At 44.9% G+C, this 26,753-nt stretch overlaps 1 protein-coding gene across 1 annotated transcript in view; it reads left to right on the top strand.

The window, feature by feature from the left end:
* Positions 1–26,753, top strand: part of DEUP1 (deuterosome assembly protein 1) — a 101,596-nt gene that overhangs the window by 50,685 nt on the left and 24,158 nt on the right. The window contains exon 10 of the mRNA XM_082245865.1: positions 20,491–20,673. Coding sequence (XP_082101991.1) covers positions 20,491–20,673 — 183 coding nt within the window. The remainder of the gene's footprint in view (positions 1–20,490; positions 20,674–26,753) is intronic.

Here is a 26,753-nt window from a genome sequence, read left to right as displayed (position 1 = left end):
CACTTGCATCTACATTTACAGAACAGGTAGGAGGCAGCCAATGGCTTTACATTTGTAGTAAAACACATAGGACTGCTGGTTGACTCCTACATTTGTAGTAGAGCACATAAGGCCTCTGACACCTATTGTAACGCTCCTGCGTTTTTAGTATAGGCTGGATTTGCAGCTGCAAAATCTCCACTCAGTAGTCATGTAGAGATGTGTTGAATACCAGATCCAACTCTCCAGGACTCATCACCGTGGGCCTGTCAGCTTCAACATACAGATATATACACACTCAATGAGATGTTCCTGGAGTGATAGGATGTATATGATAGTATGAAGGTGATGTGCTGAAGGGACAGGTGTGAACAGTGACAAGGATGGTAATCACTTGATAGGTTTGTATAGGAGAGTTCAAGATGGTATTTAGGAATGCAGATAGGTTAGTATCGAGTATGCTAACAGGTGGTGAGGACAGCAGATGACAAATACAGGATAGACTAACCCAGTGCAAGGATAGATAGTAGTAGACAGGAGAGCTAGCAATCTATGCAGCAGTGCAGATGATAGATGGTAGTAGGCTCAAGAGCTAGCAATCTATGTAACAGTGCAGATGATAGGATAGTATGGATAGGTAGTAACAGTCCTTAATGTGCATAGGTAGATAGTGCAATAAGGTTATGGAGGGTTCCCCTGCGGGGTACTTATCACTTGTAATGTTAGTAGTTTAGAGAGGTCCAGTAGATAAGGAATGATCCGGTAGCGAGATACAGGGATCAGTAGCGAGGTTCCGGTCTGCATCAGGTAAAGGGAATAGCTGGAGGTTCCGATCGAGAGACAGGCTTGAAAGCATGTGGATAACAAGGCAGGAAGGTAGGGAGAGATAGCCATAAGTAGAAGCGGTATGCCAGGAGTGATCAGGTAGCGAGATACAAGATCAGTGAGTGAAACAAGTCCAGGTAGCGAGATACATGAGCGAGTAACATCAGGTAGGCTGCTTCTGACATGGCTTGATCGAACCAACCATGCGGTTGAACGAACAATGTGAGTGAGACCGCCGGCGGTTGAAATAGCCGCTCTGCGGCGCTCAGCAGTGACCTCATCGTTCTTAAAGGTATATGCGTACCACCTGAAGAGAAAGGTGGGACGCATTACAGAGAAAGTGGTGATTAAGGGTACCGGAGGTACCAGAATCTTACAGTACCCCCCCCCCTTAAGGCCGGCTCCGGAAGGCCTATAGGACAGGTTTCTCTGGGTGTTTCGAGTGAAAGTTCCGTATAAGTCTAGGCGCATGAATATCAGAGGTATCTAGCCAGGTGTCGTCTTGGGGTCCATAGTTCTTCCATCTTATGAGATACTGGAGTCTTCCTCTATGGATGCGAGAATCCAAAATTTCCTTGATCTCATACTCTTCTCCGCCTTCAACTTGTATTGGAGGTGGAGGCAAGATGGTAGGCCTTATTCCTTGGTTAGGAACATGGGGCTTCAGTAGCGACACATGGAAGATGGGATGGATCTTGAGATCTGCTGGTAGGGTGAGCTGTACTGCAGCTTTTCCGATAAGTTTTTTAATTGGGAAGGGTCCCAAAAATAAAGGTCCAAGCTTCTTGCTAGGGATTTTTAATCTTAAGTTCTTTGTCGATAGCCAAACAAGGTCCCCAATAGCATACTGAGGAAAAGGTCTTCTACGAAGGTCGTAGTACTTTTTTTGTTGACTGTGAGCGTGTGATATAGTGGTATTGAGTAAACCCAAAGAGTCTTTTATTTGGGTAAGGTAATGCGAGGCTACTGGGTTACTCGATGGCAGGATGCGTGGTGGAAGAAGAGTGGGATGAAACCCATAGTTCAAGTAGAACGGACTTTGCTTCGTATTACTGTGGGTTGCGTTGTTGTAAGCAAATTCTGCTAGAGGAAGGAGATCCACCCAATCATCCTGCAAGTATGATGTGTAGCAACGTAGATATTGCTCAATGCACTGGTTGACTCTTTCAGTCTGTCCGTTGGTCTGAGGATGGTAGGGAGAAGTGAGCTTTCGCTTAATGCGTAAAATTTGACAAAGTGCTTGCCAAAATTTAGAGATGAATTGTGAACCACGGTCGGACAAAAGAGTTTTTGGAATTCCATGCAACTTAAACACATGTTTCATCAGTAGTTCCGCTGTTTGTTTAGATGAAGGTAGTCTACGGATAGCAATGAAATGTGCCATCTTTGTCAAGTGGTCCACTGACACTAGGATGGTATTAAATCCTTTAGAGGGTGGTAGTTCTACTATGAAATCTAAGGACACAACTTCCCATGGAACCTGGGGTATTGGTAGACTACAAAGTAGTCCAGATGGTTTTGTAGTGTCAATTTTGGACCTTGCACAGATGTCACATGAAGAAACAAATTTTTGTACAGACGTCTTCATATCAGGCCACCAAAACTGCCTGGTGAGCAAATTAAAGGTTTTCGTTATATACCCATATGTCCTGCCATGGGCACATCATGCGATAACTCCAAGATCTTGGTGCGCATAGTAGGGGGTATGTAGAGTTTGTCATTGTAATAGAGGAAGCCTTCTGCATCAGTACTTAGTTGTGGTGGAGGTGAATCCATTCTTATACTGTGCAAAATCTCTTCCTTCAAGGAACGGACAACACCAATAATGCGTTCATAGGGTATTATGGGAATGGAAGGGATTTCGGCGCAGTTATCTTCGGTTAATCGTGATAGCGCATCCGCTTTTTTATTTTTGTCTGCAGGCGTGTAGGTCACTAGGAAATTAAATCTTAAAAAGAATAATGACCATCGTACCTGCCGGTGGGAGAGAGTCTTGTTAGTCTGGAGGTATTGAAGGTTTTTATGATCTGTATATATGAGTATTGGTAACTGGGTACCTTCGAGCAGATGTCGCCAATTCTCCAGTGCCAGTTTTATGGCAAGCAACTCCTTTTCACCCACTGGGTAATTCACCTCTGGGCTGCTTAGTGATTTTGAAAAGAAAGCAACTGGGTGGAGTGATGAAGTGTTTGTTGGTCGTTGGGAGAGAACTGCTCCTACTGCCATATTTGACGCATCTACCTCTAGAATATATTGGAGGGATGGGTCTGGATGGCGTAGTATGGGAGCAGAAGTAAAGCTTGATTTTAACAAGCAGAAAGCTTGATTTGCTTCTTCTGACCATTTGAATGGTTTTTTTATACTTGTCAGTTGTGTGAGAGGTCTCACAATAGCGGAAAAGTTCTTGATGAACTTCCTATAGAAGTTCGAGAATCCAAGGAATCGCTGTAGGGCCTTACGAGTTGTTGGTATAGGCCAGTCTAGAATACAGGATATCTTACTCATATCCATCTTAATTCCAGTTTTGGATATGAAGTATCCTAGAAATAATATTTCTTCTTTATGAAATAGACATTTTTTTAATTTCACATATAGTCTGTGTGAGAGCAGTCTGGACAACACAAGTCTTACATGTTTTATGTGTTCAGGCATAGATCGAGAATAAATAAGTATATCGTCTAGGTATACTACAACACAGACATCAAGTAAGTCTCTAAAGATGTCGTTTATGAATCTTTGGAAAGCTGCGGGAGCATTACATAGCCCGAATGGCATCACAAGGTATTCGAATAGTCCGTATCTGGTTCTGAATGCTGTTTTCCACTCATCCCCGTCACGGATTCGGATTAGGTTGTATGCCCCCTTCAGGTCTAATTTGGTGAAATAAGTAGCCCCACGCACCTGTTCAATAAGTTCAGGGATGAGCGGCAAAGGATAGCGATCCTTTATCGTAATCGTGTTTAATTGCCTATAATCGATAATAGGCCTGAGACTGGAATCTTTATTGCGGACAAAGAAAAGTCCTGCAGCAGTGGAAGAAGTGGAGGGTCTAATGAACCCTTTTGTCAAATTCTCATCCAAGTATTCCTTGAGATGAGAAAGTTCATCCTGTGAAAGGGGATAAACATGACCGAAAGGCAATTTGCTGTTAGGGAGTAGATCGATAGTGCAATCGTAATCCCTATGGGGAGGCAACACTTGAGCATTTTTCTCAAGGAACACTTCGGACAGATCCTGATAGCATAGTGGTGCAATTTCATCTGACACCACAGACAGAATCTTCCCATAAGATGGGAGGTTACACGTATTCTCACAATAGTGAGAAGGGAAAACCAAAGTCCGTTTTTTTCCAATCTATGATTGGTTGGTGTGTGTGTAACCAGGGAAGTCCCAAAATAATAGGAAAATGGGGTGAGGATAGTATGTCAAAGGTGATGGTCTCCACATGTGATTCGTTGGTAGTGGCAAGGAGTGCCTGTGTCTGGTTGGTGATTGGACCAGAAGACAGTGGAATACCATTAATGAAACTAACAGAAACAGGCTTAGATTTTGAAATAATAGGTATTTTATTTAAGGTAACAAAGCGTGTATCAATATAGTTTCCACAAGATCCAGTGTCGACCATAGCCTTGGTGGTGATCCTAGTTTGGTCCCACTGTAATATTAAATGAACAAAAAGATAGGGGTTAGAAAAGGAAGTCGTTAATCCTCCCAGCAAGACATGTGAACACTCACCCTCTTTTTTGCGGACAAGGGGACAGGTGCTTATCAAATGATCCGAGGATGCGCAGTACATGCAGAGATTTCTGGATATTCTTCTAGCTCGTTCGTCGTTAAAGGTGGGCGTATGGTTCCTACATCCATGGGAGTAGGGTCAACGGCCAAAATCTGAGAAGGACTAGACAATGGCATTCCCATCTTTTCAGCCCTTCTTTCTCGCAGTCGTCTGTCGATGTTGATACTAAGTTGTATCAAGGCCTCCAAGGTGCCAGGTAAATCCGCTCGGGCGAGCTCGTCTTTAGCAGCTTCCGATAACCCGAGTCTGAATTGAGTTCACAAAGATGTGTCATTCCACCCTGAATCAAGGGTCCATCTTTTGAACTCAGATACAAAGTCTTCTACAGGTCTCCTTCCTTGTTTTAAGGCCCTCAACTGAATATCAGCAGTACTCTGCCTATTGGGGTCATCGTATAAACTAGCGAGTTCCGCTAGGAATAAGGAATAGGTGTTGAGAATCTGATCATTATTCTCAAAGAGAGAGTCTGCCCAGGCCCGTGGATCACCCGTCAAGTATGAAATAACGGTACAGACTTGATTTGATCAGTGGGGTATGTACGAGGTTTTAACAAAAAAAGCAATTGACATGCGTTTTTGAATTCACAAAATTTTTTCCGATCACCTGTAAACACTAGAGGAGGGTTTATTTTAGGTTCAGGAGGCTGAACAGCAGTAAGCCGTGAGAGCTGGGTTACCTGCTGTGTTAAAGTCTGATTCTTTTCTTGTACGTCAGTCAGAGCAAGTATTAACGCTTTTACTTGTTGTGTTAATTGTGTCACTTGAGTGGGTAATTCTGCTGAATCCATTTTTAAGGTTCGTTCAATCTGTAACACTCCTGCGTTTTTAGTATAGGCTGGATTTGCAGCTGCAAAATCTCCACTCAGTAGTCATGTAGAGATGTGTTGAATACCAGATCCAACTCTCCAGGACTCATCACCGTGGGCCTGTCAGCTTCAACATACAGATCTATACACACTCAATGAGATGTTCCTGGAGTGATAGGATGTATATGATAGTATGAAGGTGATGTGCTGAAGGGACAGGTGTGAACAGTGACAAGGATGGTAATCACTTGATAGGTTTGTATAGGAGAGTTCAAGATGGTATTTAGGAATGCAGATAGGTTAGTATCGAGTATGCTAACAGGTGGTGAGGACAGCAGATGACAAATACAGGATAGACTAACCCAGTGCAAGGATAGATAGTAGTAGACAGGAGAGCTAGCAATCTATGCAGCAGTGCAGATGGTAGTAGGCTCAAGAGCTAGCAATCTATGTAACAGTGCAGATGATAGGATAGTATGGATAGGTAGTAACAGTCCTTAATGTGCATAGGTAGATAGTGCAATAAGGTTATGGAGGGTTCCCCTGCGGGGTTCTTATCACTTGTAATGTTAGTAGTTTAGAGAGGTCCAGTAGATAAGGAATGATCCGGTAGCGAGATACAGGGATCAGTAGCGAGGGTCCGGTCTGCTCCAGGTAAAGGGAATAGCTGGAGGTTCCGATGGAGAGACAGGCTTGAAAGCATGTGGATAACAAGGCAGGAAGGTAGGGAGAGATAGCCATAAGTAGAAGCGGTATGCCAGGAGTGATCAGGTAGCGAGATACAAGATCAGTGAGTGAAACAAGTCCAGGTAGCGAGATACATGAGCGAGTAACATCAGGTAGGCTGCTTCTGACATGGCTTGATCGAACCAACCATGCGGTTGAACGAACAATGTGAGTGAGACCGCCGGTGGTTGAAATAGCCGCTCTGCGGCGCTCAGCAGTGACATCATCGTTCTTAAAAGGTATATGCGTACCACCTGAAGAGAAAGGTGGGACGCATTACAGAGAAAGTGGTGATTAAGGGTACCGGAGGTACCAGAATCTTACACCTATACTTGTACTAGAGCACACAAGGCATCTGGTTTATGCCTACTTTTGTAGTAGAGCACACAAGGTCTTTGGTTGACTCCTACATTTGTAGTAGAGCACAAAAGGCCTCTGACTGCTACATTTGTAGCGGAGCACATTAGGTCTTTGGTTGACTCCTACATTTGTAGTAGAGCACACAAGGTCTTTGGTTGACTCCTACATTTGTAGTAGAGCACACAAGGCCCCTGGTTGACTCCTACATTTGTAGCAGAGGACATTAGGTCTTTGGTTGACTCCTAAATGTGTAGTAGAGCACATAAGGCCTTTGACTACTTCCTACATCTGTAGTAGAACACATAGGACTGCTGGTTGACTCCTCATTTGTAGTGGAACACATAGTACCGCTTATTGACTCCTACATTTGTAGTACAGCACATAAGGCTGCTGGCTGACTTATGCATTTGTAGTAGAACACATAAGGGAGATTTGCTAAAACTGGTGCACACAGAATTTTGGTGCAGCTGTGCGTAGATAACCGTTTTTCTTCAGCTTGTTCAATTCAGCTTTGACAATAAAACCTGACTGCTTACTATGCAGAGCTGCACCAGATTCTGTGTGCACCCATTTTAGTAAATATTCCCCATAATGTAATATATCTGACCTCGCCCACCTTCATCATCATGTGACAAATGGCTGGTCAAACTCGCACCGCGCTGTCACCGATATGCAACAAAGGCACAAATGGCATTACAAAAAAATAAACCCTTATTAAGGAACAAAAGAATATTCCAAAATCCAAAACCTTCAGTGATAAATATTATGCATTTGTATTTTTGTTACATTTGTTTTTTTATTTATTTTTTTTTATGCACTGTTGGACAACAAACTTTCCAGTTTATTATCAATTGGAAGGAGTCTTCCCTGAGAGGCAGCAGGAGCAGGCAGGACAGTGTGAGTACTACAGCATGGTCAGGAACCTACAAGGGGAGAGACTGCCACATGTAGCAGATCTCCCTGTAAGATAGTGGTGTGCCTAAATCTTCTTTAACCTTGCCCCGAGAGATCTCAACAGTCATTCTGGTAGAATGATGAAGAGTCAGATGGGGAGACTGGTGAAGAAGGAGCTTGGTGGGCTGACATTTCCTGCTGTTAGTAGCAGGGACCAGGGGAGTTGGAGGTGCTCCTGGATGCAGTTCATAACCCTTTGTGCTACTTTCTAAAGGGACCGAGAGTTCGTAATCCTTAAGGGGCCCACCCACCCCCTCCTTCGCATATTGGGGACACTGATCGCAGAAAAATATTGACCATAGAAATGGCATATTACAGATATGAAGAGGGGGTCTAATTAATAAAACCATGTCAAAGCATGAGTCTGACAAAGCAGTGGTTCTCAACCCTCTTTTTTTTTTTTTTCTTCTTTTTTTTTTTTCTACCATGACTTTTATTGATTCTAATGTGTCATTTAAGAACACACACCATTACAATTACAGCAAAGCCTTATTAACTATTAACAGAGATTGTGTCCTGTGTAATATATGCATATATATGTTGTATGTAGCCGGGAAACATCTTAAAGAAGTTAGTGGTTCTCAACCTTGAGACCATGGCATGGTAAATTTTTCCAAAACCTCCTATGTCCCAACAGTAAAGTATACAATTTATACTCCTGCAGTATGGGAATGCAAACTACGTTTTAAAATGCTGGATGGGTTTGGGTGTCACTGCAGGAGGGTTGGCAGTTAGTGAAGTAGGTTTGGGGACTCTGTGGCACACTTGTTGACCCTGTAGAGGATGAGGAGGCTGGAGAGCACTGTGGGAGGTTCAGGGGCATTGTGGGACACTGTTAGGGGTACTGTGGAGGCTGAGAGTTCTCAAGGGACCTGGGGGCACTGTGGGCCACTATGGGAGCCTGGGGGCAACGCGGGAGGTTAGGAGATGTGCAGGTGGCTGTAGGCCCAGGAGAAGGAATAATACAGCCCAGAAATAGGCCACGGGCCTGGTGGTTGAGAAATACTGCTATAGTGAATGGCCACATCAGCCCTTGAAAGAATATAAATCCATTATTTTATGTCTGATTCCACTGTTTTTAGTTAGGCTTTTATATCACTTTAAAGGTTCAATTTTTTGTTACTAAAAAACGGCCTATGCAAAAAAGAGGCATCTGTAGATGAAAACAAATTCTACTACTGGGCTGCGGTCTTGGTCACCTCCCGATGGTGGTTTACGGGTTCTCAGGTGAATGCAATGGTCTGCTTGAAAGCTGCCTTATTGGGGTCCCTTTATGGAATTAAGTAATTTTGTATACAGGGGATCTAGAGCCTCCTCTTCCTACCACAGTTACACTTTGGGTTTAGACTGCAGCTAGGAAACATTTCAGGCAGCCAAGTCGCTGGTCTCCCTATCACCCCTTTTGGGGAAACCCTCTCTCCCTCACTTTAGGATGCTTCCTGACCCTCAGATCTGGGCCAAGAATGGTTTTAGGAGACTTTGAGACATTGTCAGCAGGTATACCACTAACTTTCAGGGAACTGTCCTCTCACTTTGGTTTACCCCGATGGATGTATTTCCGCTACTACCAGTTACAGCATGCAGCTCAATCCCAGTTTCCTTACCCTCCTCTGCTAGGGATGGATCTGATTTAGGATCTTCTCTCGCAGGAATCTCTGATTAAACCCTTGTCTACGCTTTACTTGGCGCTACTTAGTGTGGAGTCTTCTAAGATGTGGGAACAGTGGCAGGCAGATATTCCAGCCCTGGTTAGTTAGCTCCAGGTTTGTTATTTCTTCGGAGATAAATTAATTCACACGAAGTTTCTACACAGAGTATGCTTCACGCCATAACGGCTGCACAGAATCTATTCACATCGGTCTGATTTTACTAGGTACCATACGACTGTAGGCAGATATTTTCACGTGTTCTGGACATGTCCTCGGGTGGCACAGTTCTAGATGAAGGTCTTTTCCAACCATTGTTGGAATGTTTTAGTATTTCCTTCCCATGGGAATTGGGGGTGTACCTTTTTGTGAATCCCCTGCTATCCTTGGGAGTGTTGATTTCTTCCTCCCTGACCCTCCTTCTGTCACAATTACATTTCACTGGTTTGATGTAGAATACCAATCTGTGTGCATTGTACCCTTCTGCCTTATAATGTGCAATACATAACTGCTGTGCATTATTTTTTGATGTCTGTTGTTACTTGTACCACTTATATGTTCAAGAGTAATCCTGGTTGTTAAAAAAAAAAAAAAAAAAAGTTGAATAATACCCTTGCTATAGGTGTAGGCCATTTACTGTATTTACCTCATGAAGCCTGACGTGAAAACTCCCAGGATGTTGCCAGGCTGTTGCTAAGAGAGGCACAGCTGTTACTCAGTGAGTTAAGTGAGCTCTCAAACGCTTAGCTCAGAGCTACTGCATCAGGGGAGAGCGAGCATGTGAGGTTTGAATCTGAGAAAGAGCTCACCCCTGTGAGGAAGGAGGTGAGCAGCAATGACTAGGCCTGGCTTAGCAACGTCCTAGCAATGTCCTGAGAGTATTCCAGTCAGGCTGAGGCATAAGGTACTTAAACGGCCTACACCTATAGCAACGGCCTTATTCAACTTTAGTCAAGGCTGCACAGTTTTTTTTTTTTTTTTATCTTACCTACATGCAAATCCAATGAGAGCCAGCAACTCCAAGTCCATATGCAAGATTTATTAGTTACATGTTAAGTGTATACAAAATGGTCTAACACATTTCAGCAAACTGCCTTGATCACAGCACAAAAATAAAGTGATATACAGAGTATAATATAGTGCAAAAAACTCCCCCCTACCCAACAAGCAATAAAACAATTGTGCTAATTAAAAATACAAATAGCTTGATTGGTAAACAGACATGGCACTGAGAAAGCTAGAGACATTAATTTTTCTGACTGTTTTTCACTAGTTTTGCATTTTTGCTAGGGTCAGTGTCACTAATGGTATCATAAGGCAATACCTGGACCCTATAGAGCAGTGGTCCTCAACCCTGGCCCTCAGGGCCCACTAACAGGCCAGGTTTGCAAGATAACTGAAATACATCCCAGGTGATATAATTTGCTGCTCAGTGATTGCAGTACTCTAGTCTGCATATCCCCAAGGTAATACTTAAAATCTGGCCTGTTAGTGGGCCCGGAGTTGAGGACCACTGCTATAGAGGAGGTTGCACAGGCAGTCCAACTCCTCCTGGATGGCACATCAATAAGGTTTGCCTTTGCAACCGAAACAAGTCTTGAAAGCATGGAGGAGATTCCAGGAGACAGGCAGTTACTCTAGGAGAGCTAGACGGGTCCATAGAAGGTCATTAACCCATCAGCAGGACTTGTATCTGTTCCTTTTATGCAATGAGGAACAGGGTGAGCACTGCCAGAGCCCTACAAAATGACCTTCAACAGGCCACTGGTGTTAATGTCTGACAAAACAATCAGAAACAAACTTCATGAGGGTGGCCTGAGGGCCCGACGTCCTCTAGTGGGTCCTTTGTTCACTGCCTAGCACCATGAAGTTAGATTGGTATTTGCCATTGAACACCAGAATTGGCAGGTCCGCCACTGGCACCCAGTGCTTTTCACAGATGAGAGCAGGTTCACCCTGAGCACATGTGACAGACATGAAAGGGTCTGGAGAAGCTGTGGAGAACGTTATGCTGCCTGTAACATCATTCAGCATGATCGGTTTGGTGATGGGTCAGTGATGGTCTGGGGGGCATATCCATGGAGGGATGCACAGACCTTCACAGGCTAGACAATGGCACCCTGACTGCCATTAGGTATCGGGATGAAATCCTTGGACCCATTGTCAAAGCCTACACTGGTACAGTGGGTCCTGGGTTCCTCCTAGTGCAGGACAATGCCCAGCCTTATGTGGCGAGAGTATGCAGCCAGTTCCTGAAGAGTAAAGGAATTGATACCATTGAATGACCCCCATGCTCGCCTGACCTAAATCCAATAGAGCACCTCTGGGAAATTTATGTTTCAGTCCATCTGACGCCTCCAGGTTGCACCTCAGTCTGTTCAGGAGCTCAGTGATGTCCTGGTCCAGATCTGGGAGGAATTACCCCAGGACACCATCTGTCATCTCATTAGGAGCATGCCCCGACATTGTCAGGCATGTATACAAACACATGCGGGCCATACAAATTACTGAGTACCATTTTGAGTTGCTGCAATGAAATGTCAGCAAAATGGGCTAGCTTGCTGCATCATTTTTTCACTTTGACTTTTGAGGGTATCTTTAACCACTTCCATACCGCGTCATGTTAAATGACGTCGGCAAAGTGGTTGTCTAGATCCGGGCCGCCGTCATATGACGTCGGCCCGTTCTAGCCTCCAGTGCGCGCTCCCGGCGGCGCGCAGCGGCGCGATCAGGGATGAGGCTCGTCCCTCGGACATAGCCCATCCCTGATCGAGGTAAACAGCCAATAGAAATTGGCTGTTTACCACGTGATCGGCTGTGTCAATCACAGCCGATCACATGAGCGGCTCAAGCACGAGCCGCTCGTTCTCTCTGCAATGCGCGCCCCCGGAGGCGCGCAGAGCAGCGATCGGGGACGAGGCTCGTCCCTTGGACAGAGCCAATCCCCGATCTTGGTAAAGAGCCAATGAAATTGGCTCTTTACCACGTGACCGGCTGTGTCCAATCACAGCCGGTCACAAATGTCAACAAAGATGAGGGTAACTCACTGTTACCAGGCTCTTCTCCTCACACACCGATCCAGTGTGAGGAGATCAGCTAACAGTGAGTTACCAGTGAGAGTACTGTACCATTACTGTGCCCTGATTGCCCCCATCAAATAAAGAGGACCTGTCACCTGCCCATCTGAGTACCTGTCACCTGCCCATCTGAGTACCTGTCACCTGCCCATCTGAGTACCTGTCAACTGCCCATCAGCGTACCCGAGTACCTTTTCCCTGCCCATCAGGGTACCCGAGTACCTGTCACCTACCCATCAGGGTACCCGAGTACCTGTCACCTACCCATCAGCATACCCGAGTACCTTCCACCTACCCATCAGAGTACCCGAGTACCTTCCAACTGCTCATCAGAGTACCCGAGTACCTTCCAACTGCTCATCAGAGTACCTGACGCCTGAAGTACCTGATTACTTGCCGCCTGCTCATCAGTACCCATCAGTACCCATCAGTACTCATCAGTACCTATCAGTACCCATCAGTACTCATCAGTACCTATCAGTATCAGTACTGATCAGTACCCATCAGTAACACCTATCAGAATCAGTACTACTCATCAGTACCCATCAGTACCTATCACCTGCCTGTCACCTGCCCAGCAAAGTACCCGATTACCTGTCACCCTTCATACAGCCACCATGTCACAGTCCAAAAGGGTTTTCTCTGCCGAAGAGGCCTGTGAAATGATATCCATGATGAGTGACGGCAGCGGGGAGCTCTCACCTTCCGACGCTGAAACAATTTCTGAATCCGGTTCAGAATTTGAGCCCTTTGAAGGCTTTACATCCGGCACTGAATCGGAGGAGGAAGAAGTTCGGCCTAAAAGACGCCGCACTGAAAATCAGGCAGACACCAGCAGCGCCAATGGCCAATCGGCAAACGCCAACGGCGCTGGACCCCAGGAGGAAATGCCCAGTACAAGTACTGGGATTTCACACCAGCCCCAAAGAAGAAGAGCCCAAATGCAGCTTCCGGATGCCTTGGCAAACCCATTGTGGCTGCCTTCTAGCTCTGGGTCAGCTACAATCCCCCCCTTCACAGCACAGCCAGGTTTGCAGGTCAACACCGAAAATTTTATTCTGATTGATTTTTTTAATTTATTTTTCCCTTTGGAGTTCCTTCAAAACATCGTGGACCAAACCAATCTTTTTGCCCAACAGTTTATCTTGAACAACCCCACCTCATATCATTCCCGTCCTTTTGAATGGAGACCCCTAACAACGGAAGAGTTCAAAGTGTTTTTGGGCCTTACAATCAATATGGGGGTTACAAAAAAAAATGAGCTGCACTCTTATTGGTCCACCCAACCCATCCACCACATGCCAATTTATTCTTCAGTCATGCCCAGGTCCCGCTATGATGCTATAATGCGCTTCCTGCATTTCAACGATAATTCCCAGTGCCCTCCCCGAGATGATCCCAATTACGATAAACTCTACAAAATTCGCCCCCTAATTGATTACTTTTCTAGACGGTTCCCCGAAGTCTATGTCCCTGACCAAAAGATCGCTGTGGACGAATCACTGGTCCACTTCACAGGCCGGCTGGCATTTAAGCAGTATATTCCCAGCAAGAGGGCTAGGTACGGCTTAAAACTAAACAAGCTCTGCGAAAGTAAAACGGGATATGTGTACGCCTTTCGCGTGTACGAAGGCAGAGACTCTGAGCTCCAGCCCCCTGAGTGCCCAACGTACATGGGAGTAAGTGGGAAGATTGTCTGGGACCTAGCCTTCCCATTGCTGCAAAAGGGGTACCATATTTATATGGACAACTATTACACCAGTTTGCCCCTTTTCCGCCACCTGTACCTGAAGAAAACCCTGGCATGCGGTACAGTAAGAAAAAATCGGAAGGGCTTCCCGCAGAGTCTTATCACCACTCAATTACGAATTGGGGAATCCGCAAGCCTTAGGAACGAGGAGGTAATGGCTTTGAAGTGGAGGGACAGTAAGGACGTTTACCTCATGTCCACCATCCACGATGACAGCTCAGTGGAAATTCGAAGACGACGCGGTTCCGTTCAAAAGCCTGCTTGCATCCACGAGTACAATAAGTACATGGGGGGGTGTGGATTTAAACGATCAAATGCTGCAGCCCTATCTCCCGACACGAAAGACCGTCTTTTGGTACAAAAAGCTTGCAATGTACTTTTTCCATTTGGCCATGTACAATGCCTTTGTCACCTATAAAAAGTCCACAACAAGACCAATCCCCTTCCTCCAGTTTATTGAAGACATTGCCACTGCCCTGATTTACCAGCAAGGATCCCCCCCAGAAATCATTCGTTCGGATTGTGTCAGCAGACTTCATGAGCGCCATTTCCCTTTCCGTATCCCACCATCACAAACCGGAAGAAGACGCCAAAAAAGGTGTCGGGTGTGTGGCAAAAGAGGAATTAGGAAAGACACCAGTTTCCATTGTCCCGATTGTCCCTCCCAACCTGGCCTTTGCATTGGAGAATGCTTCAAAATATATCACACTGCCCTAAACTTTTAGCCCATATTTCACTGCTGAATATTTTCCTGCTGCCTCAACCAACCATATTACTGCCTTCCTTGTGAACCGACCCTGGCCTGTATATCGACTATGTCTCTGCCTGCCGTCTGCATTGTTTATCCGCCATGTTTCTGCCTTTCAAGTGAACTGACCCTGGACTGTTTATCGACGATGCCTCTGCCTGCCGTCTGCATTGTTTATCCGCCATGTTTCTGCCTTTCAAGTGAACTGACCCTGGATTGTTTATGGATTTTGCCTTAGCCTACCGTCGAATTTCTGCCTTTTACCTGCACTGACCTCGGCCTGTTACGACCATGTTTTTTGCCTGCCACTTAAACTGATCCTTCGCCCTGCTACTGTAGTAGTGGGATTCAAAATGACACAGGGGTCTCACTTTTGTGAGGGGCTTCAGAATATAGTGTTCTGATATGAGAAAACCAGTTTTTGGATTTCTCTGGGTTTGTAAACTCAGAACAGGGTCTGGAGTCCGGAGGCTTCAAAGCGATTTGGGTGGGAGAAGCCTCTACCCCTGTCCCCATTCTTTCCCGACCGAGGCCCTAAGCTTCATGGTCCTGCCTGCTGCCTGGACCAATACTTTGGCTGTGCTGATCATATCCCTGCCTGCACTGACCCAGGACTTTTTATGGAACATGTGCCTGTTACCTGGACCAATAATTGGGCTGTACTGACCATATCTCTGCCTGCTGCCTGTACTAATTATGGACAGTATTCCTGCCTGCTGCATGGACAATCCTTTTTCTGCTGCTGACCTGCCTGCTACCTGGACCAATGCTTTGGCTGTGCTGACAATATCTGTGCCTGCTGCCTGTACTGACTATGGACACTATTCCTGCCTGCTGCCTGGACAATCCTTTCACTGTCGCTGTCTACGTTCCTGCCTGCTGCCTGAACCACTGCACTGCTAAAACCACAGGTATTTTTTTGTTTATCCTTTGCTCAGCAGAATGTATTTTGTATGTATTATGCTATGTGTTAGGGGCCTTCAACAATGTGATAGGTTGTCAGGAATTTATGTGTGTGATTTATGTCCCTAGCCACTTGCCAACCGGCCAATGTATATATACGTTCTCGGTTTAAACCTAAAAACCGGTGTTATGGCAGCAGATAGCTGCCATAACCCTGGTATTTTTTTAAACGGTGGACAGTTGGCTTTCCGATAAGGGTGGTCCCAGCGGCGGATTCGCCGTGGGATCACCCTTCCGGGATGGCGGAAGAGGTGACCCCCCCCCCTCCCGCCGCGTCCCGGTCCTTTTCCCCGCTTACCGGACCCACCGGCAGCGGGGAAAACGATCCGGTCCCGGATCCTCATGGACAGGATGTTGAGTGAGGGCAAGCTTGCCCTCACTCAACTCTATGGTCTTGGAGGACCGGAGCTACGGCAAATGTTGTTGCCTAGCAACCAGCTTAAAAGTCCCTTTTTTTTTTTTCATTTTATTTTATTTTTTTTTTTTTCTATCTTTTAGTGTACTTGTGAGATCTGAGGACTTTTTGACCCCAGATCTTACAAAAAAGAGGTCCTGTCGTGCCTATTTCTATTACAAGAAATGTTTACATTCCTTGTAATAGAAATAAAAATGATCAATTTTTTTTTTTTTTTTAAACGGTGTAAAAATAAAAAATAATAAATAAAATAAATAGTAAAAAAAAAAAAAAAAAAAAAAATTAAAGCACCCTGTCCCCGTTAGCTCGCGCGCAGAAGCGAAAGCATACGGAAACCCCGCCCACATATGTAAACGGTGTTCAAACCACACATGTGAGGTATCGCCGCAATCGTTAGAGCAAGAGCAATAATTTGAGCCCTAGACCTCCTCTGTAACTCAAAGATGGCAACCTGTAGAAATTTTTAAAATGTCGCCTATGGGGATATTTAAGTACCAAAGTTTGTCGCCATTCCGTGAGCGTGCGCAATTTTGAAGCATGACATGTTGGGTATCTATTTACTCGGCATAACATTATCTTTCACATTATGGAAAAAAATTGGGCTATTTTTACTGGTTTCTTATTTTTTAATTAAAAAAAGTGATTTTTTTAAAAAAAAATTGCGTTTGGAAGACCGCTGCGCAAATACGGTGTGATAAAAAATATTGCAATAATCTCTATTTTATTCTCTAGGGTCTCTGCTAAAAAAAAATATATAATGTTTGGGGGTTCTAAGTAGTTTTCTAGTAAAAACAACTGATTTTAGCTTGTAAACACCAAATGTCAAAAATAGGCCTAGGCAAGTGGCTAGGATGCATGATGGGGCTCCTTGGATGTTGGGTCCCTCTATATGGCTAGGCTGTGAAAAAGTCTCACACATGTGGTATCGCCATACTCAGGAGGAGTGGCAGAATGTATTTTGGGGTGTCATTTTTGCTGTATACATGCTATGTGTTAGGAATATTCAATAAATCGACAACTTTGTGTAAAAAAAGAAAGGTTTTAATTTTTTTCCCACATTTTCCAAAAACTTGTGGAAAAAAATGACACGTTCAAAAGACCCATAATGCCTCATAAAATATACGTTGGAGTGTTTGCTTTCCAAAATGGGGTCATTTTGTGGGTGTTTCCATTGTCTTGGTGCTCTAGGGCCTTTAGAAGTGTGATAGGTAGTCCGAAAATGTTGTGTGTAATTTATGCTCCTAGAACGCCTGAAGCTGCTTCTTGAATGTGGAGTCTCTTTATGTGGCCAGGCTGTGTAAAAGTCTCACACATGTGGTATCGCCATACTCAGGAGGAGTAGCAGAATGTATTTTGGGGTGTAATTTTTGCTATTTACATGCTATGTGTTAGAAATATCCTATAAATTGACAACTTTGTGTAAAAAAAAAAGGTTTTAATTTTTTTCCCACATTTTCCAAAAACTTTTGGAAAAAAATGACGCGTTCAAAAGACCCATAATGCCTCATAGAATATACGTTGGAGTGTTTGCTTTCCAAAATGGGGTCATTTTGTGGGTGTTTCCATTGTCTTGGTGCTCTAGGGCCTTCAGAAGTGTGATAGGTAGTCCGAAAATGATGTGTGTAATTTATGCTCCTAGAACGCCTGAAGGTGCTAGTTGAATGTGGAGTCTCTTTATGTGGCCAGGCTGTGTAAAAGTCTCACACATGTGGTATCGCCATACTCAGGAGGAGTAGCAGAATGTATTTTGGGGTGTAATTTTTTCTATTTACATGCTATGTGTTAGAAATATCCTATAAATTGACAACTTTGTGTAAAAAAAAAAAAGGTTTTCATTTTTTTCCCACATTTTCCAAAAACTTTTGGAAAAAAATGACGCGTTCAAAAGACCCATAATGCCTCATAGAATATACGTTGGAGTGTTTGCTTTCCAAAATGGGGTCATTTTGTGGGTGTTTCCATTGTGTTGGTGCTCTAGGGCCTTCAGAAGTGTGATAGGTAGTCCGAAAATGATGTGTGTAATTTATGCTCCTAGAACGCCTGAAGGTGCTAGTTGAATGTGGAGTCTCTTTATGTGGCCAGGCTGTGTAAAAGTCTCACACATGTGGTATCGCCATACTCAGGAGGAGTAGCAGAATGTATTTTGGGGTGTAATTTTTGCTATTTACATGCTATGTGTTAGAAATATCCTATAAATTGACAACTTTGTGTAAAAAAAAAAAAAAGGTTTTCATTTTTTTCCCACATTTTCCAAAAACTTGTGGAAAAAAATGACGCGTTCAAAAGACCCATAATGCCTCATAGAATATACGTTGGAGTGTTTACTTTCCAAAATGGGGTCATTTTGTGGGTGTTTCCATTGTCTTGGTGCTCTAGGGCCTTCAGAAGTGTGATAGGTAGTCCGAAAATGATGTGTGTAATTTATGCTCCTAGAACGCCTGAAGGTGCTAGTTGAATGTGGAGTCTCTTTATGTGGCCAGGCTGTGTAAAAGTCTCACACATGTGGTATCGCCATACTCAGGAGGAGTAGCAGAATGTATTTTGGGGTGTAATTTTTGCTATTTACATGCTATGTGTTAGAAATATCCTATAAATTGACAACTTTGTGTAAAAAAAAAAAAGGTTTTCATTTGTTTCCCACATTTTCCAAAAACTTGTGGAAAAAAATGACATGTTCAAACGACCCATAATGCCTCATAGAATATACGTTGGAGTGTTTTCTTTCCAAAATGGGGTCATTTTGTGGGTGTTTCCATTGTATTGGTGCTCTAGGGCCTGGAAAAGTGTGATAGGTAGTAAGAAAGTTTTATGTGTATTTATGCTCCTAGAACGCCTGAAGGCGCTTCTTGGACGTGGAGTCTCTTTTTGTGGCCAGGCTGTGTAAAAGTCTCACACATGTGGTATCGCCATACTCGGAAGGAGTAGCAGAATGTATTTTTGGGTGTAATTTTTGCTGTGTACATGCTATGTGTTAGAAATGGCTTATAAATTGACACCTTTGTGGGAAAAAAAAGAAAAAAAATTTTTTTTCTTCATTTTCCCAAGAATTGTGGGAAAAAATTACAACTTCAAAAAACCCACCATGCCTCTTACTAAATACCTTGGACTGTCTACTTTACAAAAAGGGGTCATTTGGGTGGTATTTGTACTGTCCTGACATTTCAGGGCCTCAAGAAAGGAGATAGGCAGTCAGTACATCTGGTGTGATCAATTTTCAGTAATTGGTACCATAGCTTCTAGACTCAATAACTTTCACACAGACTAAATAATATACACTAATTTGGGTTCATTTTACCAGAGACATGTAGCAGTATACATTTTGGCCCAAATGTATGAAGAAAAATTTATTTTTTGCAAAATTTTATAATTGAAACTAAAAAAAAGTGTTTTTTTTTCAAAATTTTTGCTCTTTTTTTGCATATATCACGAAAAAAAAAAACCCCAGTTGTGATCAAATACCACCAAAAGAAAGCTCTATTTGTGTGAAAAAAATGATAAAAATTTTGTTTGGTTACAGTGTAGCATGACTGAGCAATTGTCATTCAAAGTGTGAGAGTGCTGAAAGCTGAAAATTGGTCTGGGCAGGAAGGGTGTCAAACTGCTCTGTATGGAAGTGGTTAAGTTCAGCCCTCTGTAGTAAATTGATTATTTTCATTTCCATCCAACGATGTGGCATCCTTTTGTTTATAACACATTACCCAGTCCATATCAGTATAGCTATCCAGCAAGAGATTTATCCCCATTGAGGTCTGATGTGTTTTCAAAGCGTTCCTTTTATTTTTTTGAGCAGTGTACATCTAATCCGAATGTAACCAGTATGAAAGGAAAATATGTAATCTAAACAACAAAAAAGTAATAAGAACCTAAACAACTTCTAGTTTATAAAATATAAATTTTTGCTATAACATTATCAGAATACTTATCTAAATAGTTGTCCTGTTCTACTTTTAGAAAAAGATCCACATCATATTTGTAGTTCATACCTGCAGGGATTCTTGAATGAAGGTTGAAAATCCACCAGACCTCCCATTCTAGGAGCTTCCAGTGGTAGTCGCCCCCACGGGGAGATCCCGTAACCCTTTCCAAGCCACAAAAGAGCTCATGTGCATGAATATGTTTAAGGTGTTTCGAGAAATTGGACAGTCCCTTTTCATTAATATCAGAAGCACCGTGGTAGTGTTCACTGATTCTAACTCGCAAAGAACGTGAAGTGCACACCACATATTGTAGTCTGCATGATGTGCATTCTATAGCATAGACCACATTTGAAGTGCTGCTGATGATGTAACTGCGAATAGTAAATTCCTTCCCAGTAACACAAGCTCTTACTTAGGCAGTTTTTTGGTAAAGATAAACTAACCCTTTAAAGTAATATGTCTTTTGAGTGATCTGTATATGCTGTGGAGATGGACACCTAATAATACAGTCTTTGCTCTGTGTTTACAGGCTGAGAAAGATCCCCAGAATAAAAATGATGGGGGTGCCGGCCTGGAGACTCTGAAGGCAGACCTCTATGGCCTGACTGCAAAGTTAAACCAACAAGATGTCACTATGGCAACCCTGAGGGAGAAAGTCTGTGAACTGGAGCGAGGCCTACACGTGAGAGAGCAGGAGAACGAGAACACACAGGTATGGGAATTGTAAATGTACATTTCAGTAAGGCTATCCTTCATCTGCTAAAACGGAGGGACCTCATTTATCTACAGTTACGGGTAGACTGTCAGAACGCCTTTAGGATGCTTGGCGAGCACCTGTAATATTGATACTTATTTACACAACTCTGTACCCAAATAAAGCAAGTGATCAGTGTATAGGGTGTGTTACTCTCGCGTCATCAATATCAATATAGCCGCACTATTCACCTACCGCTGTACCCAAAAAACAACATATTTATGTCCTTTTTCATCCCATAAATAGAGCTTTCTTTTGGTGGTATTTGATCATCTCTGCGGGCTTTTATTTTTTGCGCTATAAACAAAAAAAGAGCGACAATTTTTGAAAAAAAAAAAACAATATTTTTTACTTCTATAAAACCTATCTAATCAATTTAGGCCAATATGTATTCTGCTACATATTTTTTGTAAAAAAAAAAAAAAAATCTTGATTGGCTTGCGCAAAAGTTATAGCATACAAATTATGGGATATTTTATTTTATTTTTACTAGTAATGGCGACAATCAGCGACTTATAGCGGGACTGCGATATTGCAGCGGACAAATCCAACACTAACTAAAACTTTTGACACTTCTTGGGGACCAGTGACACTAATACAGTGATTAGTACTAAAAAATATTCACCGTCACTGTACTAATGACACTGGCTGGGAAGGGGTTAACATCAGGAGTGATCAAAGGGTTAAATGTGTGCCTAGCTGGTGTTTTCTTACTGTAGGGGAGGCACTTGTACTAGGGGAAGGCATGGATCGGTGTCCCTGCTTTGCAGGAACACAGGATCCATGCCTTCTGTACTGACAGAACAGCAATTTGCCTTGTTTACATAGGCAGACCGCCATTCTCCCTTTATACCGAAAGATCGGTGGGTGCCGGTGGACATCGAGTCTGTGGTACCCGCCGATCAGCTCCTGCTGTATATAATCACAGTGGAAATGGGCCACCGGTGGCGCACATGCACCCCAGACCCGGAAGTGTCACATCAGCCGTGACACTTTGCCGCCGTATATCGAAGTTATACGGTCAGCAAGTGGTTAAGACTGCCCATAAAAAATAATGGGCTGCCAATTAGGGATAGAGCGATTCGGCAAGGCCGATATGCACTTTCCCCGATATATTGGTATCGGCCCCGGAACTGTCCGATATTGCAGATTTATTTTTGTGACGTCATTCTGCCGCCTTAGGTCGCTCCCTAGCCTTGGACAGCCTTGTCTGGAGTTGGGACTACTCTGCAGGAGTGTTTTACAACCATACACCCACCCACAGCAGCTCGGTGCCAGCCAGCCACCCACATCCACAGGCCCTGTACCAGCCAGCCACCCACATGCCCTGTACTAGCCAGCCAGCCACCCACAGGCCCTGTACCAGCCACCCACAGGCCCTGTGCCAGCCAGCCACCCACCACAGGGTGCCAGCCAGCCACAGGCACTGTACCAGCCAGCCACCTGCAGCCCCTGTGCCAGCCACCCACCACAGGGTGCCAGCCAACCACCCACCACAGGGTGCCAGCCAGCCACCCACCACAGGGTGCCAGCCAGCCACAGGCACTGTACCAGCCAACCGCCCAAAGGCCCTGTGCCAGCCACCCGCAGCCCCTGTGCCAGCCAGCCACCCACCACAGGGTGCCAGCCAGCCATCCACCACAGGGTGCAAGCAAGCCAGCCAGCCACAGGCCCTGTACCAGCCAGCCGCCCACAGGCCCTGTACCAGCCAGCCACCCACAGCCCCTGTGCCAGCCACCCACTTACCACAGGGGGCCAGCAAGCCAGCCAGCCACCCACCACAGGGGGCCAGGCAGCCACCCACCACAGGGGGCCAGCAAGCCAGGCAGCCACCCACCACAGGGGGCCAGCAAGCCAGCCACCCACCACAGGGTGCCAGCCAGCCACCCACCACAGGGTGCCAGCAAGCCAACCATTCGGCATTAAACAAAAATTAACGTGTTCAGTACCAGATTTGTGTCAAAAATTGTCTTTATTTTTCAAAACTATAAATGTACAAAATAACGGCCGATACCAATACATTGTGACCAAAATATCAGTATAGGCCCTGAAAAAAACCTATTGGTCCATCCCTACTGCCAATGCACTGGAACGTCCCAAAAATCAGACATGCCACAACATTTTTTTTTTTTTGTAAATTTTGCCTTGTTTATTGGGGTGCTCTTCAAAATGAATGACACCACAACATCTGAATGCGTGTAATGTGTGTTGCGGTGACGTGTGCATTTCTGCAATGCATAGATGTGAATGTGCCCAAAGACTAAGTTAACACTGGAGACCTCCTCTACCTTCCCTCTAGACAGCGATTTTCAGAGGATAGCAGAGAAGTAGCTTCTTTTTTTTTCCCAAAATCGCCTTTCAGGACAGCACCTGGAGAGAGCGCAGCTCCACCCAATTTTTCCAGGAAACACTGCAGCCTTTAAAATTCCTCCTTCCACCATGCCTTCGGTTATTGTGTTTCTTCCGCCATGGTGGAAGTGCTGCAGGGAACCAGTTGGGAGGCTGCACTCCTCTCTCCAGGTGGAGAAAGGGTAGGCTTACCTCTAGAACTCTGCATTTTATTGACCATTCCAGCACGCTCTCCGGCTGTACTGGAGGGGGGTGTTCCGGAGCCTCTGGTCCTTCCAGGGGAGCAGTGCCTCGCCGGGATGTCTAGCCTGTGTGCCCAGGAGCCACGGGTTATGAGTTGGTAGGCAGTCCGGGCAGAGAGCCACGTCTCGCGGCAGTTGCTGCATGATGGTCCCGGCTGGCGAGCGACGTCGTTCCGTTAGACGGGACTTCCGGCGGGGCCGTGGCGGCATTGGTTCTGTCCGCTGGAACGCAAGGGTCAGTGGGCGGGTCGAAGGTTGGTGCATCCGCTTCTGGTCCCCAGAGCGTGGGGACTCCGGGAAGCATCGATTTTGGTTCTTTTTACATTCTGCTGTGCACTCTGCATGAATTGGAGGAGAGGGCTGCAGCAGCAACAGAAGCAGGTGCCGCAAGCACCAGCCAGGCCTAGGTAGGAGGGGTACAGTGGTGCCTCTATTCTTTACTATTGGCCTTATTTGTGTTTTTTCTGTACTGCCTCCAGTGGGAGCCTGCTCTGTGAGTGCTGTGATAAACTGTTCTCAGCCTTACAGTTTGAGCTAGGATTCTGTCTTTCCGTGTTGGCTGGTTTAGGGCACAGGGGGGTTTTCTTTTTCTCTGTGGGTCAGTATCTGTTCACTTTGGGTTTTTTTTTTTTTTTTTTAGTTCCAGCTGTTAGGTAATGGGTGGCTTTTCTTTTTATGTTTGCTTCCAGGTTAAAGCCACAGGTAAATCTAAAGGCTCTCCCTCAGTTTCAAGGAAGTGTCCTTGCAAAAACCTCCTAAGAGATTCATGGCCAAAACCTCTGTGCAAAACCTGCATAGCAGACCTTGTCAAAGAGGAATCTTCACAGCAATGTAAAGATTTGTTTTTGTCTGTGAAAGAGTTAACAATTTCTTTAAGCTCAGTCCATTCCTTGTAAGGCAAAGTCCCAGCAACACAGACAGATTCCCAGCAAAGTACTTTATCTAGCTCCTTGGCATCCACCTCAAAGTGGCATCCACCTCAAAGTCGGCAGAGGCCAGCGACTCGGAGGGAGAAGGGGCAATTATACTTCTTTTCCTCGGGGATACGGATGAGGAGGAAGATGAAAACAGCATCAGTAGAACATCCAGATACAAGTTGTCTTTAGAGGAAGTAGATGATTTGCTCAAAGCAATCTATACTACTCTCGAGATCCAGGAAGAGAAGGTTCAACTCTGTCCATACATGACCGAATGTATCAGGAACTGGATGAATCCAAACAATCCAATTCCCGGTTCATAAGGTTCTGTCAGAGACCATTAAAGAAAAGATCCTGAGAGGGCCCCTTTCTTCTCTAAGACCCTTAGGAGAAGGTTCCATTTTGAATATGAGACCTATGTTTGGAATAAAAGGCCCAGGGTAGACGCAGCCTTTTCTCAAGTTTCTCGTTGCACAGATTTGGCGTTCGTGGATATGGGTGTCTTAAAGGATTCAATGGACAAGAGGGCAGATTTACTCCTTAAAAAAGCATGGGATTCCACCTCATCCAGCCTTAAGCCGACTATGACATCCACAGTGGTTGCCAGGAATTTGGAATGCTGGTTAGAACAGCTTAAAGGACACATGGAGTCGGGGGCCTCTAGGAAAGATTTACTCAAGTTTTTCCCAGTAGTGTTAAAGGCAGTCAAAATATATGGCTGATGCCTCTGTGGAATCAAAATGTCTGCAAGATCATCAGTTCTGGTCAACTCGGCCAGACGTGCGATTTGGCATAAAACATGGTTAGGTGACTTCTGCTTCTAAAATCAAGTTGTGCGGATTACCTTTTTCTGGGGATTTCCTGTTCGGTCCAGATCTGGAAACAGTCCTACATAGAACAGCTGATAGGAAGAAAGCCTTTCCCTCTAAAAAGAAACAGCCCTTCCAGAAAATGTTCCGTGCTGTTCCTCAGTTCCAGAGAGGTAGGGAACAGGACTAGAAGACCAGGTCCTCCTCCCAGAGGGGCAAAGGAAGAGGTGGGGTGCGAATCAATCCGCCAAAAGCAAATGACAACCTCCTCCCGGTGGTAGCAAGGTTATCTTTTTTTTCTTCCACAATGGGAGCAAGTAACATCAAGTCCCTTCATCAGAAACATCATCGCCCGGGGTTACAACCTGCAATTCTCAGAAACACCCCCAAGCAGGTTCTTTGTCACCCCACTCCCAAGGGACAAAGAAAAAGCTTCCGCAATGATGTATCTTTTACAGGAGGGGATACAGCAGGAAGTTGTAATCCAAGTCCCCCAGGGAACAGGAAGACCGGGGCTTCTGTTCACACATCTTTTTGGTAAAGAAACCCTCTGGCAATAATCGGGTGATCCTAAACCTAAAGATTCTAAACAAATCAATATGGTACAAACCCTTCCGGATGGACACAATCTACTCGATGACAAAGCTTCTATCCCCAGGGTGTTTCATGACATCGTTGGATCTGAGGGATGCCCATTTACACATTCCAATAGCCCAGTCTTGTCAAAAGTTTCTCCGACTCGCTGTCAACTTGGGGGAATCGATATGGCATCTTCAATTCAGGGTATTTCCCTTCGTACAGTCATCTTCCCCAGAGTGTTCACAAAAGTAATGGCAGAAGCGCTGGAACCGCTGAGATTGAGTGGGATCTCCATTGTCCCTTCTCAGGACAACCTCTTGCTCTTCGCAGACTCCAGAAGCCAGATGTTGGCAAACCTACAGGGGACCCAGTCCCACCTCAAAAGCTTGGGGTGGCTCCTAAATTTGGAAAAGTCCAACTTGATTCCAGCACAGGAGGTTTGCTTTTTGGGGTACACTATAAATTCAGTACTTCAGAAGGTTTTTCTCCCTCAAGAAAAAATAGTAAAGGTCCAGTCCGCTGTGGGTCAGATTCAGACCAACCGGTGACGGTTCAGGTAGATATGGCAGCACTGGGGCTGCTTACTGCATCCATACCAGCCGTCAAGTGGACCAGGCTACCATCTCACCCCCTCCAGATGGACATTCTACAGAAATGGTCACATCTAGAGCCCCTAGAGAAGGCAATCAGGATTGCCATGAGGGCGAAGAGGGCTCTCTGGTGGTGGCAAAACCGGCTCAATCTGAAAAAAGGGCCTGTCTTGGTCTTTTCCTCTAAACAAATGGCTGACCATGGATGTAAGTGAGTGGGGATGGGGGGCCCTTCTAGACAAGCCTACTGCTCAAGGATCATGGTCCAAGATAGAGGCCAAAAAGTCATCCAATTAGCAAGAACTTAGCAAGCTGTCAAGGATCATCATGTTCAGGTCCTGTCAGACAACATGACGGCAGTGGCCTATGTGTTGAAACAAGGGGGGGAATAAGGAGCAGGAGTCTGGGGCTATCCTCCCGTCGATCTATTAACGAACCAGCAAAACACAAAAGACCCAATATTCTATTTTCTTCACAGAGGGGATGAGGCTTGGGGTCTAGACGCTCTTGCTTATCCGTGGGACTTCCCCTTGTGCTACACGCCCCCCTCCC

This window comes from Pelophylax lessonae, assembly GCF_965119305.1.
Source record: "Pelophylax lessonae genome assembly, chromosome: 2".
Lineage (NCBI taxonomy): Eukaryota > Metazoa > Chordata > Amphibia > Anura > Ranidae > Pelophylax > Pelophylax lessonae.
This window is presented reverse-complemented; position numbering and strand designations above follow the sequence as displayed.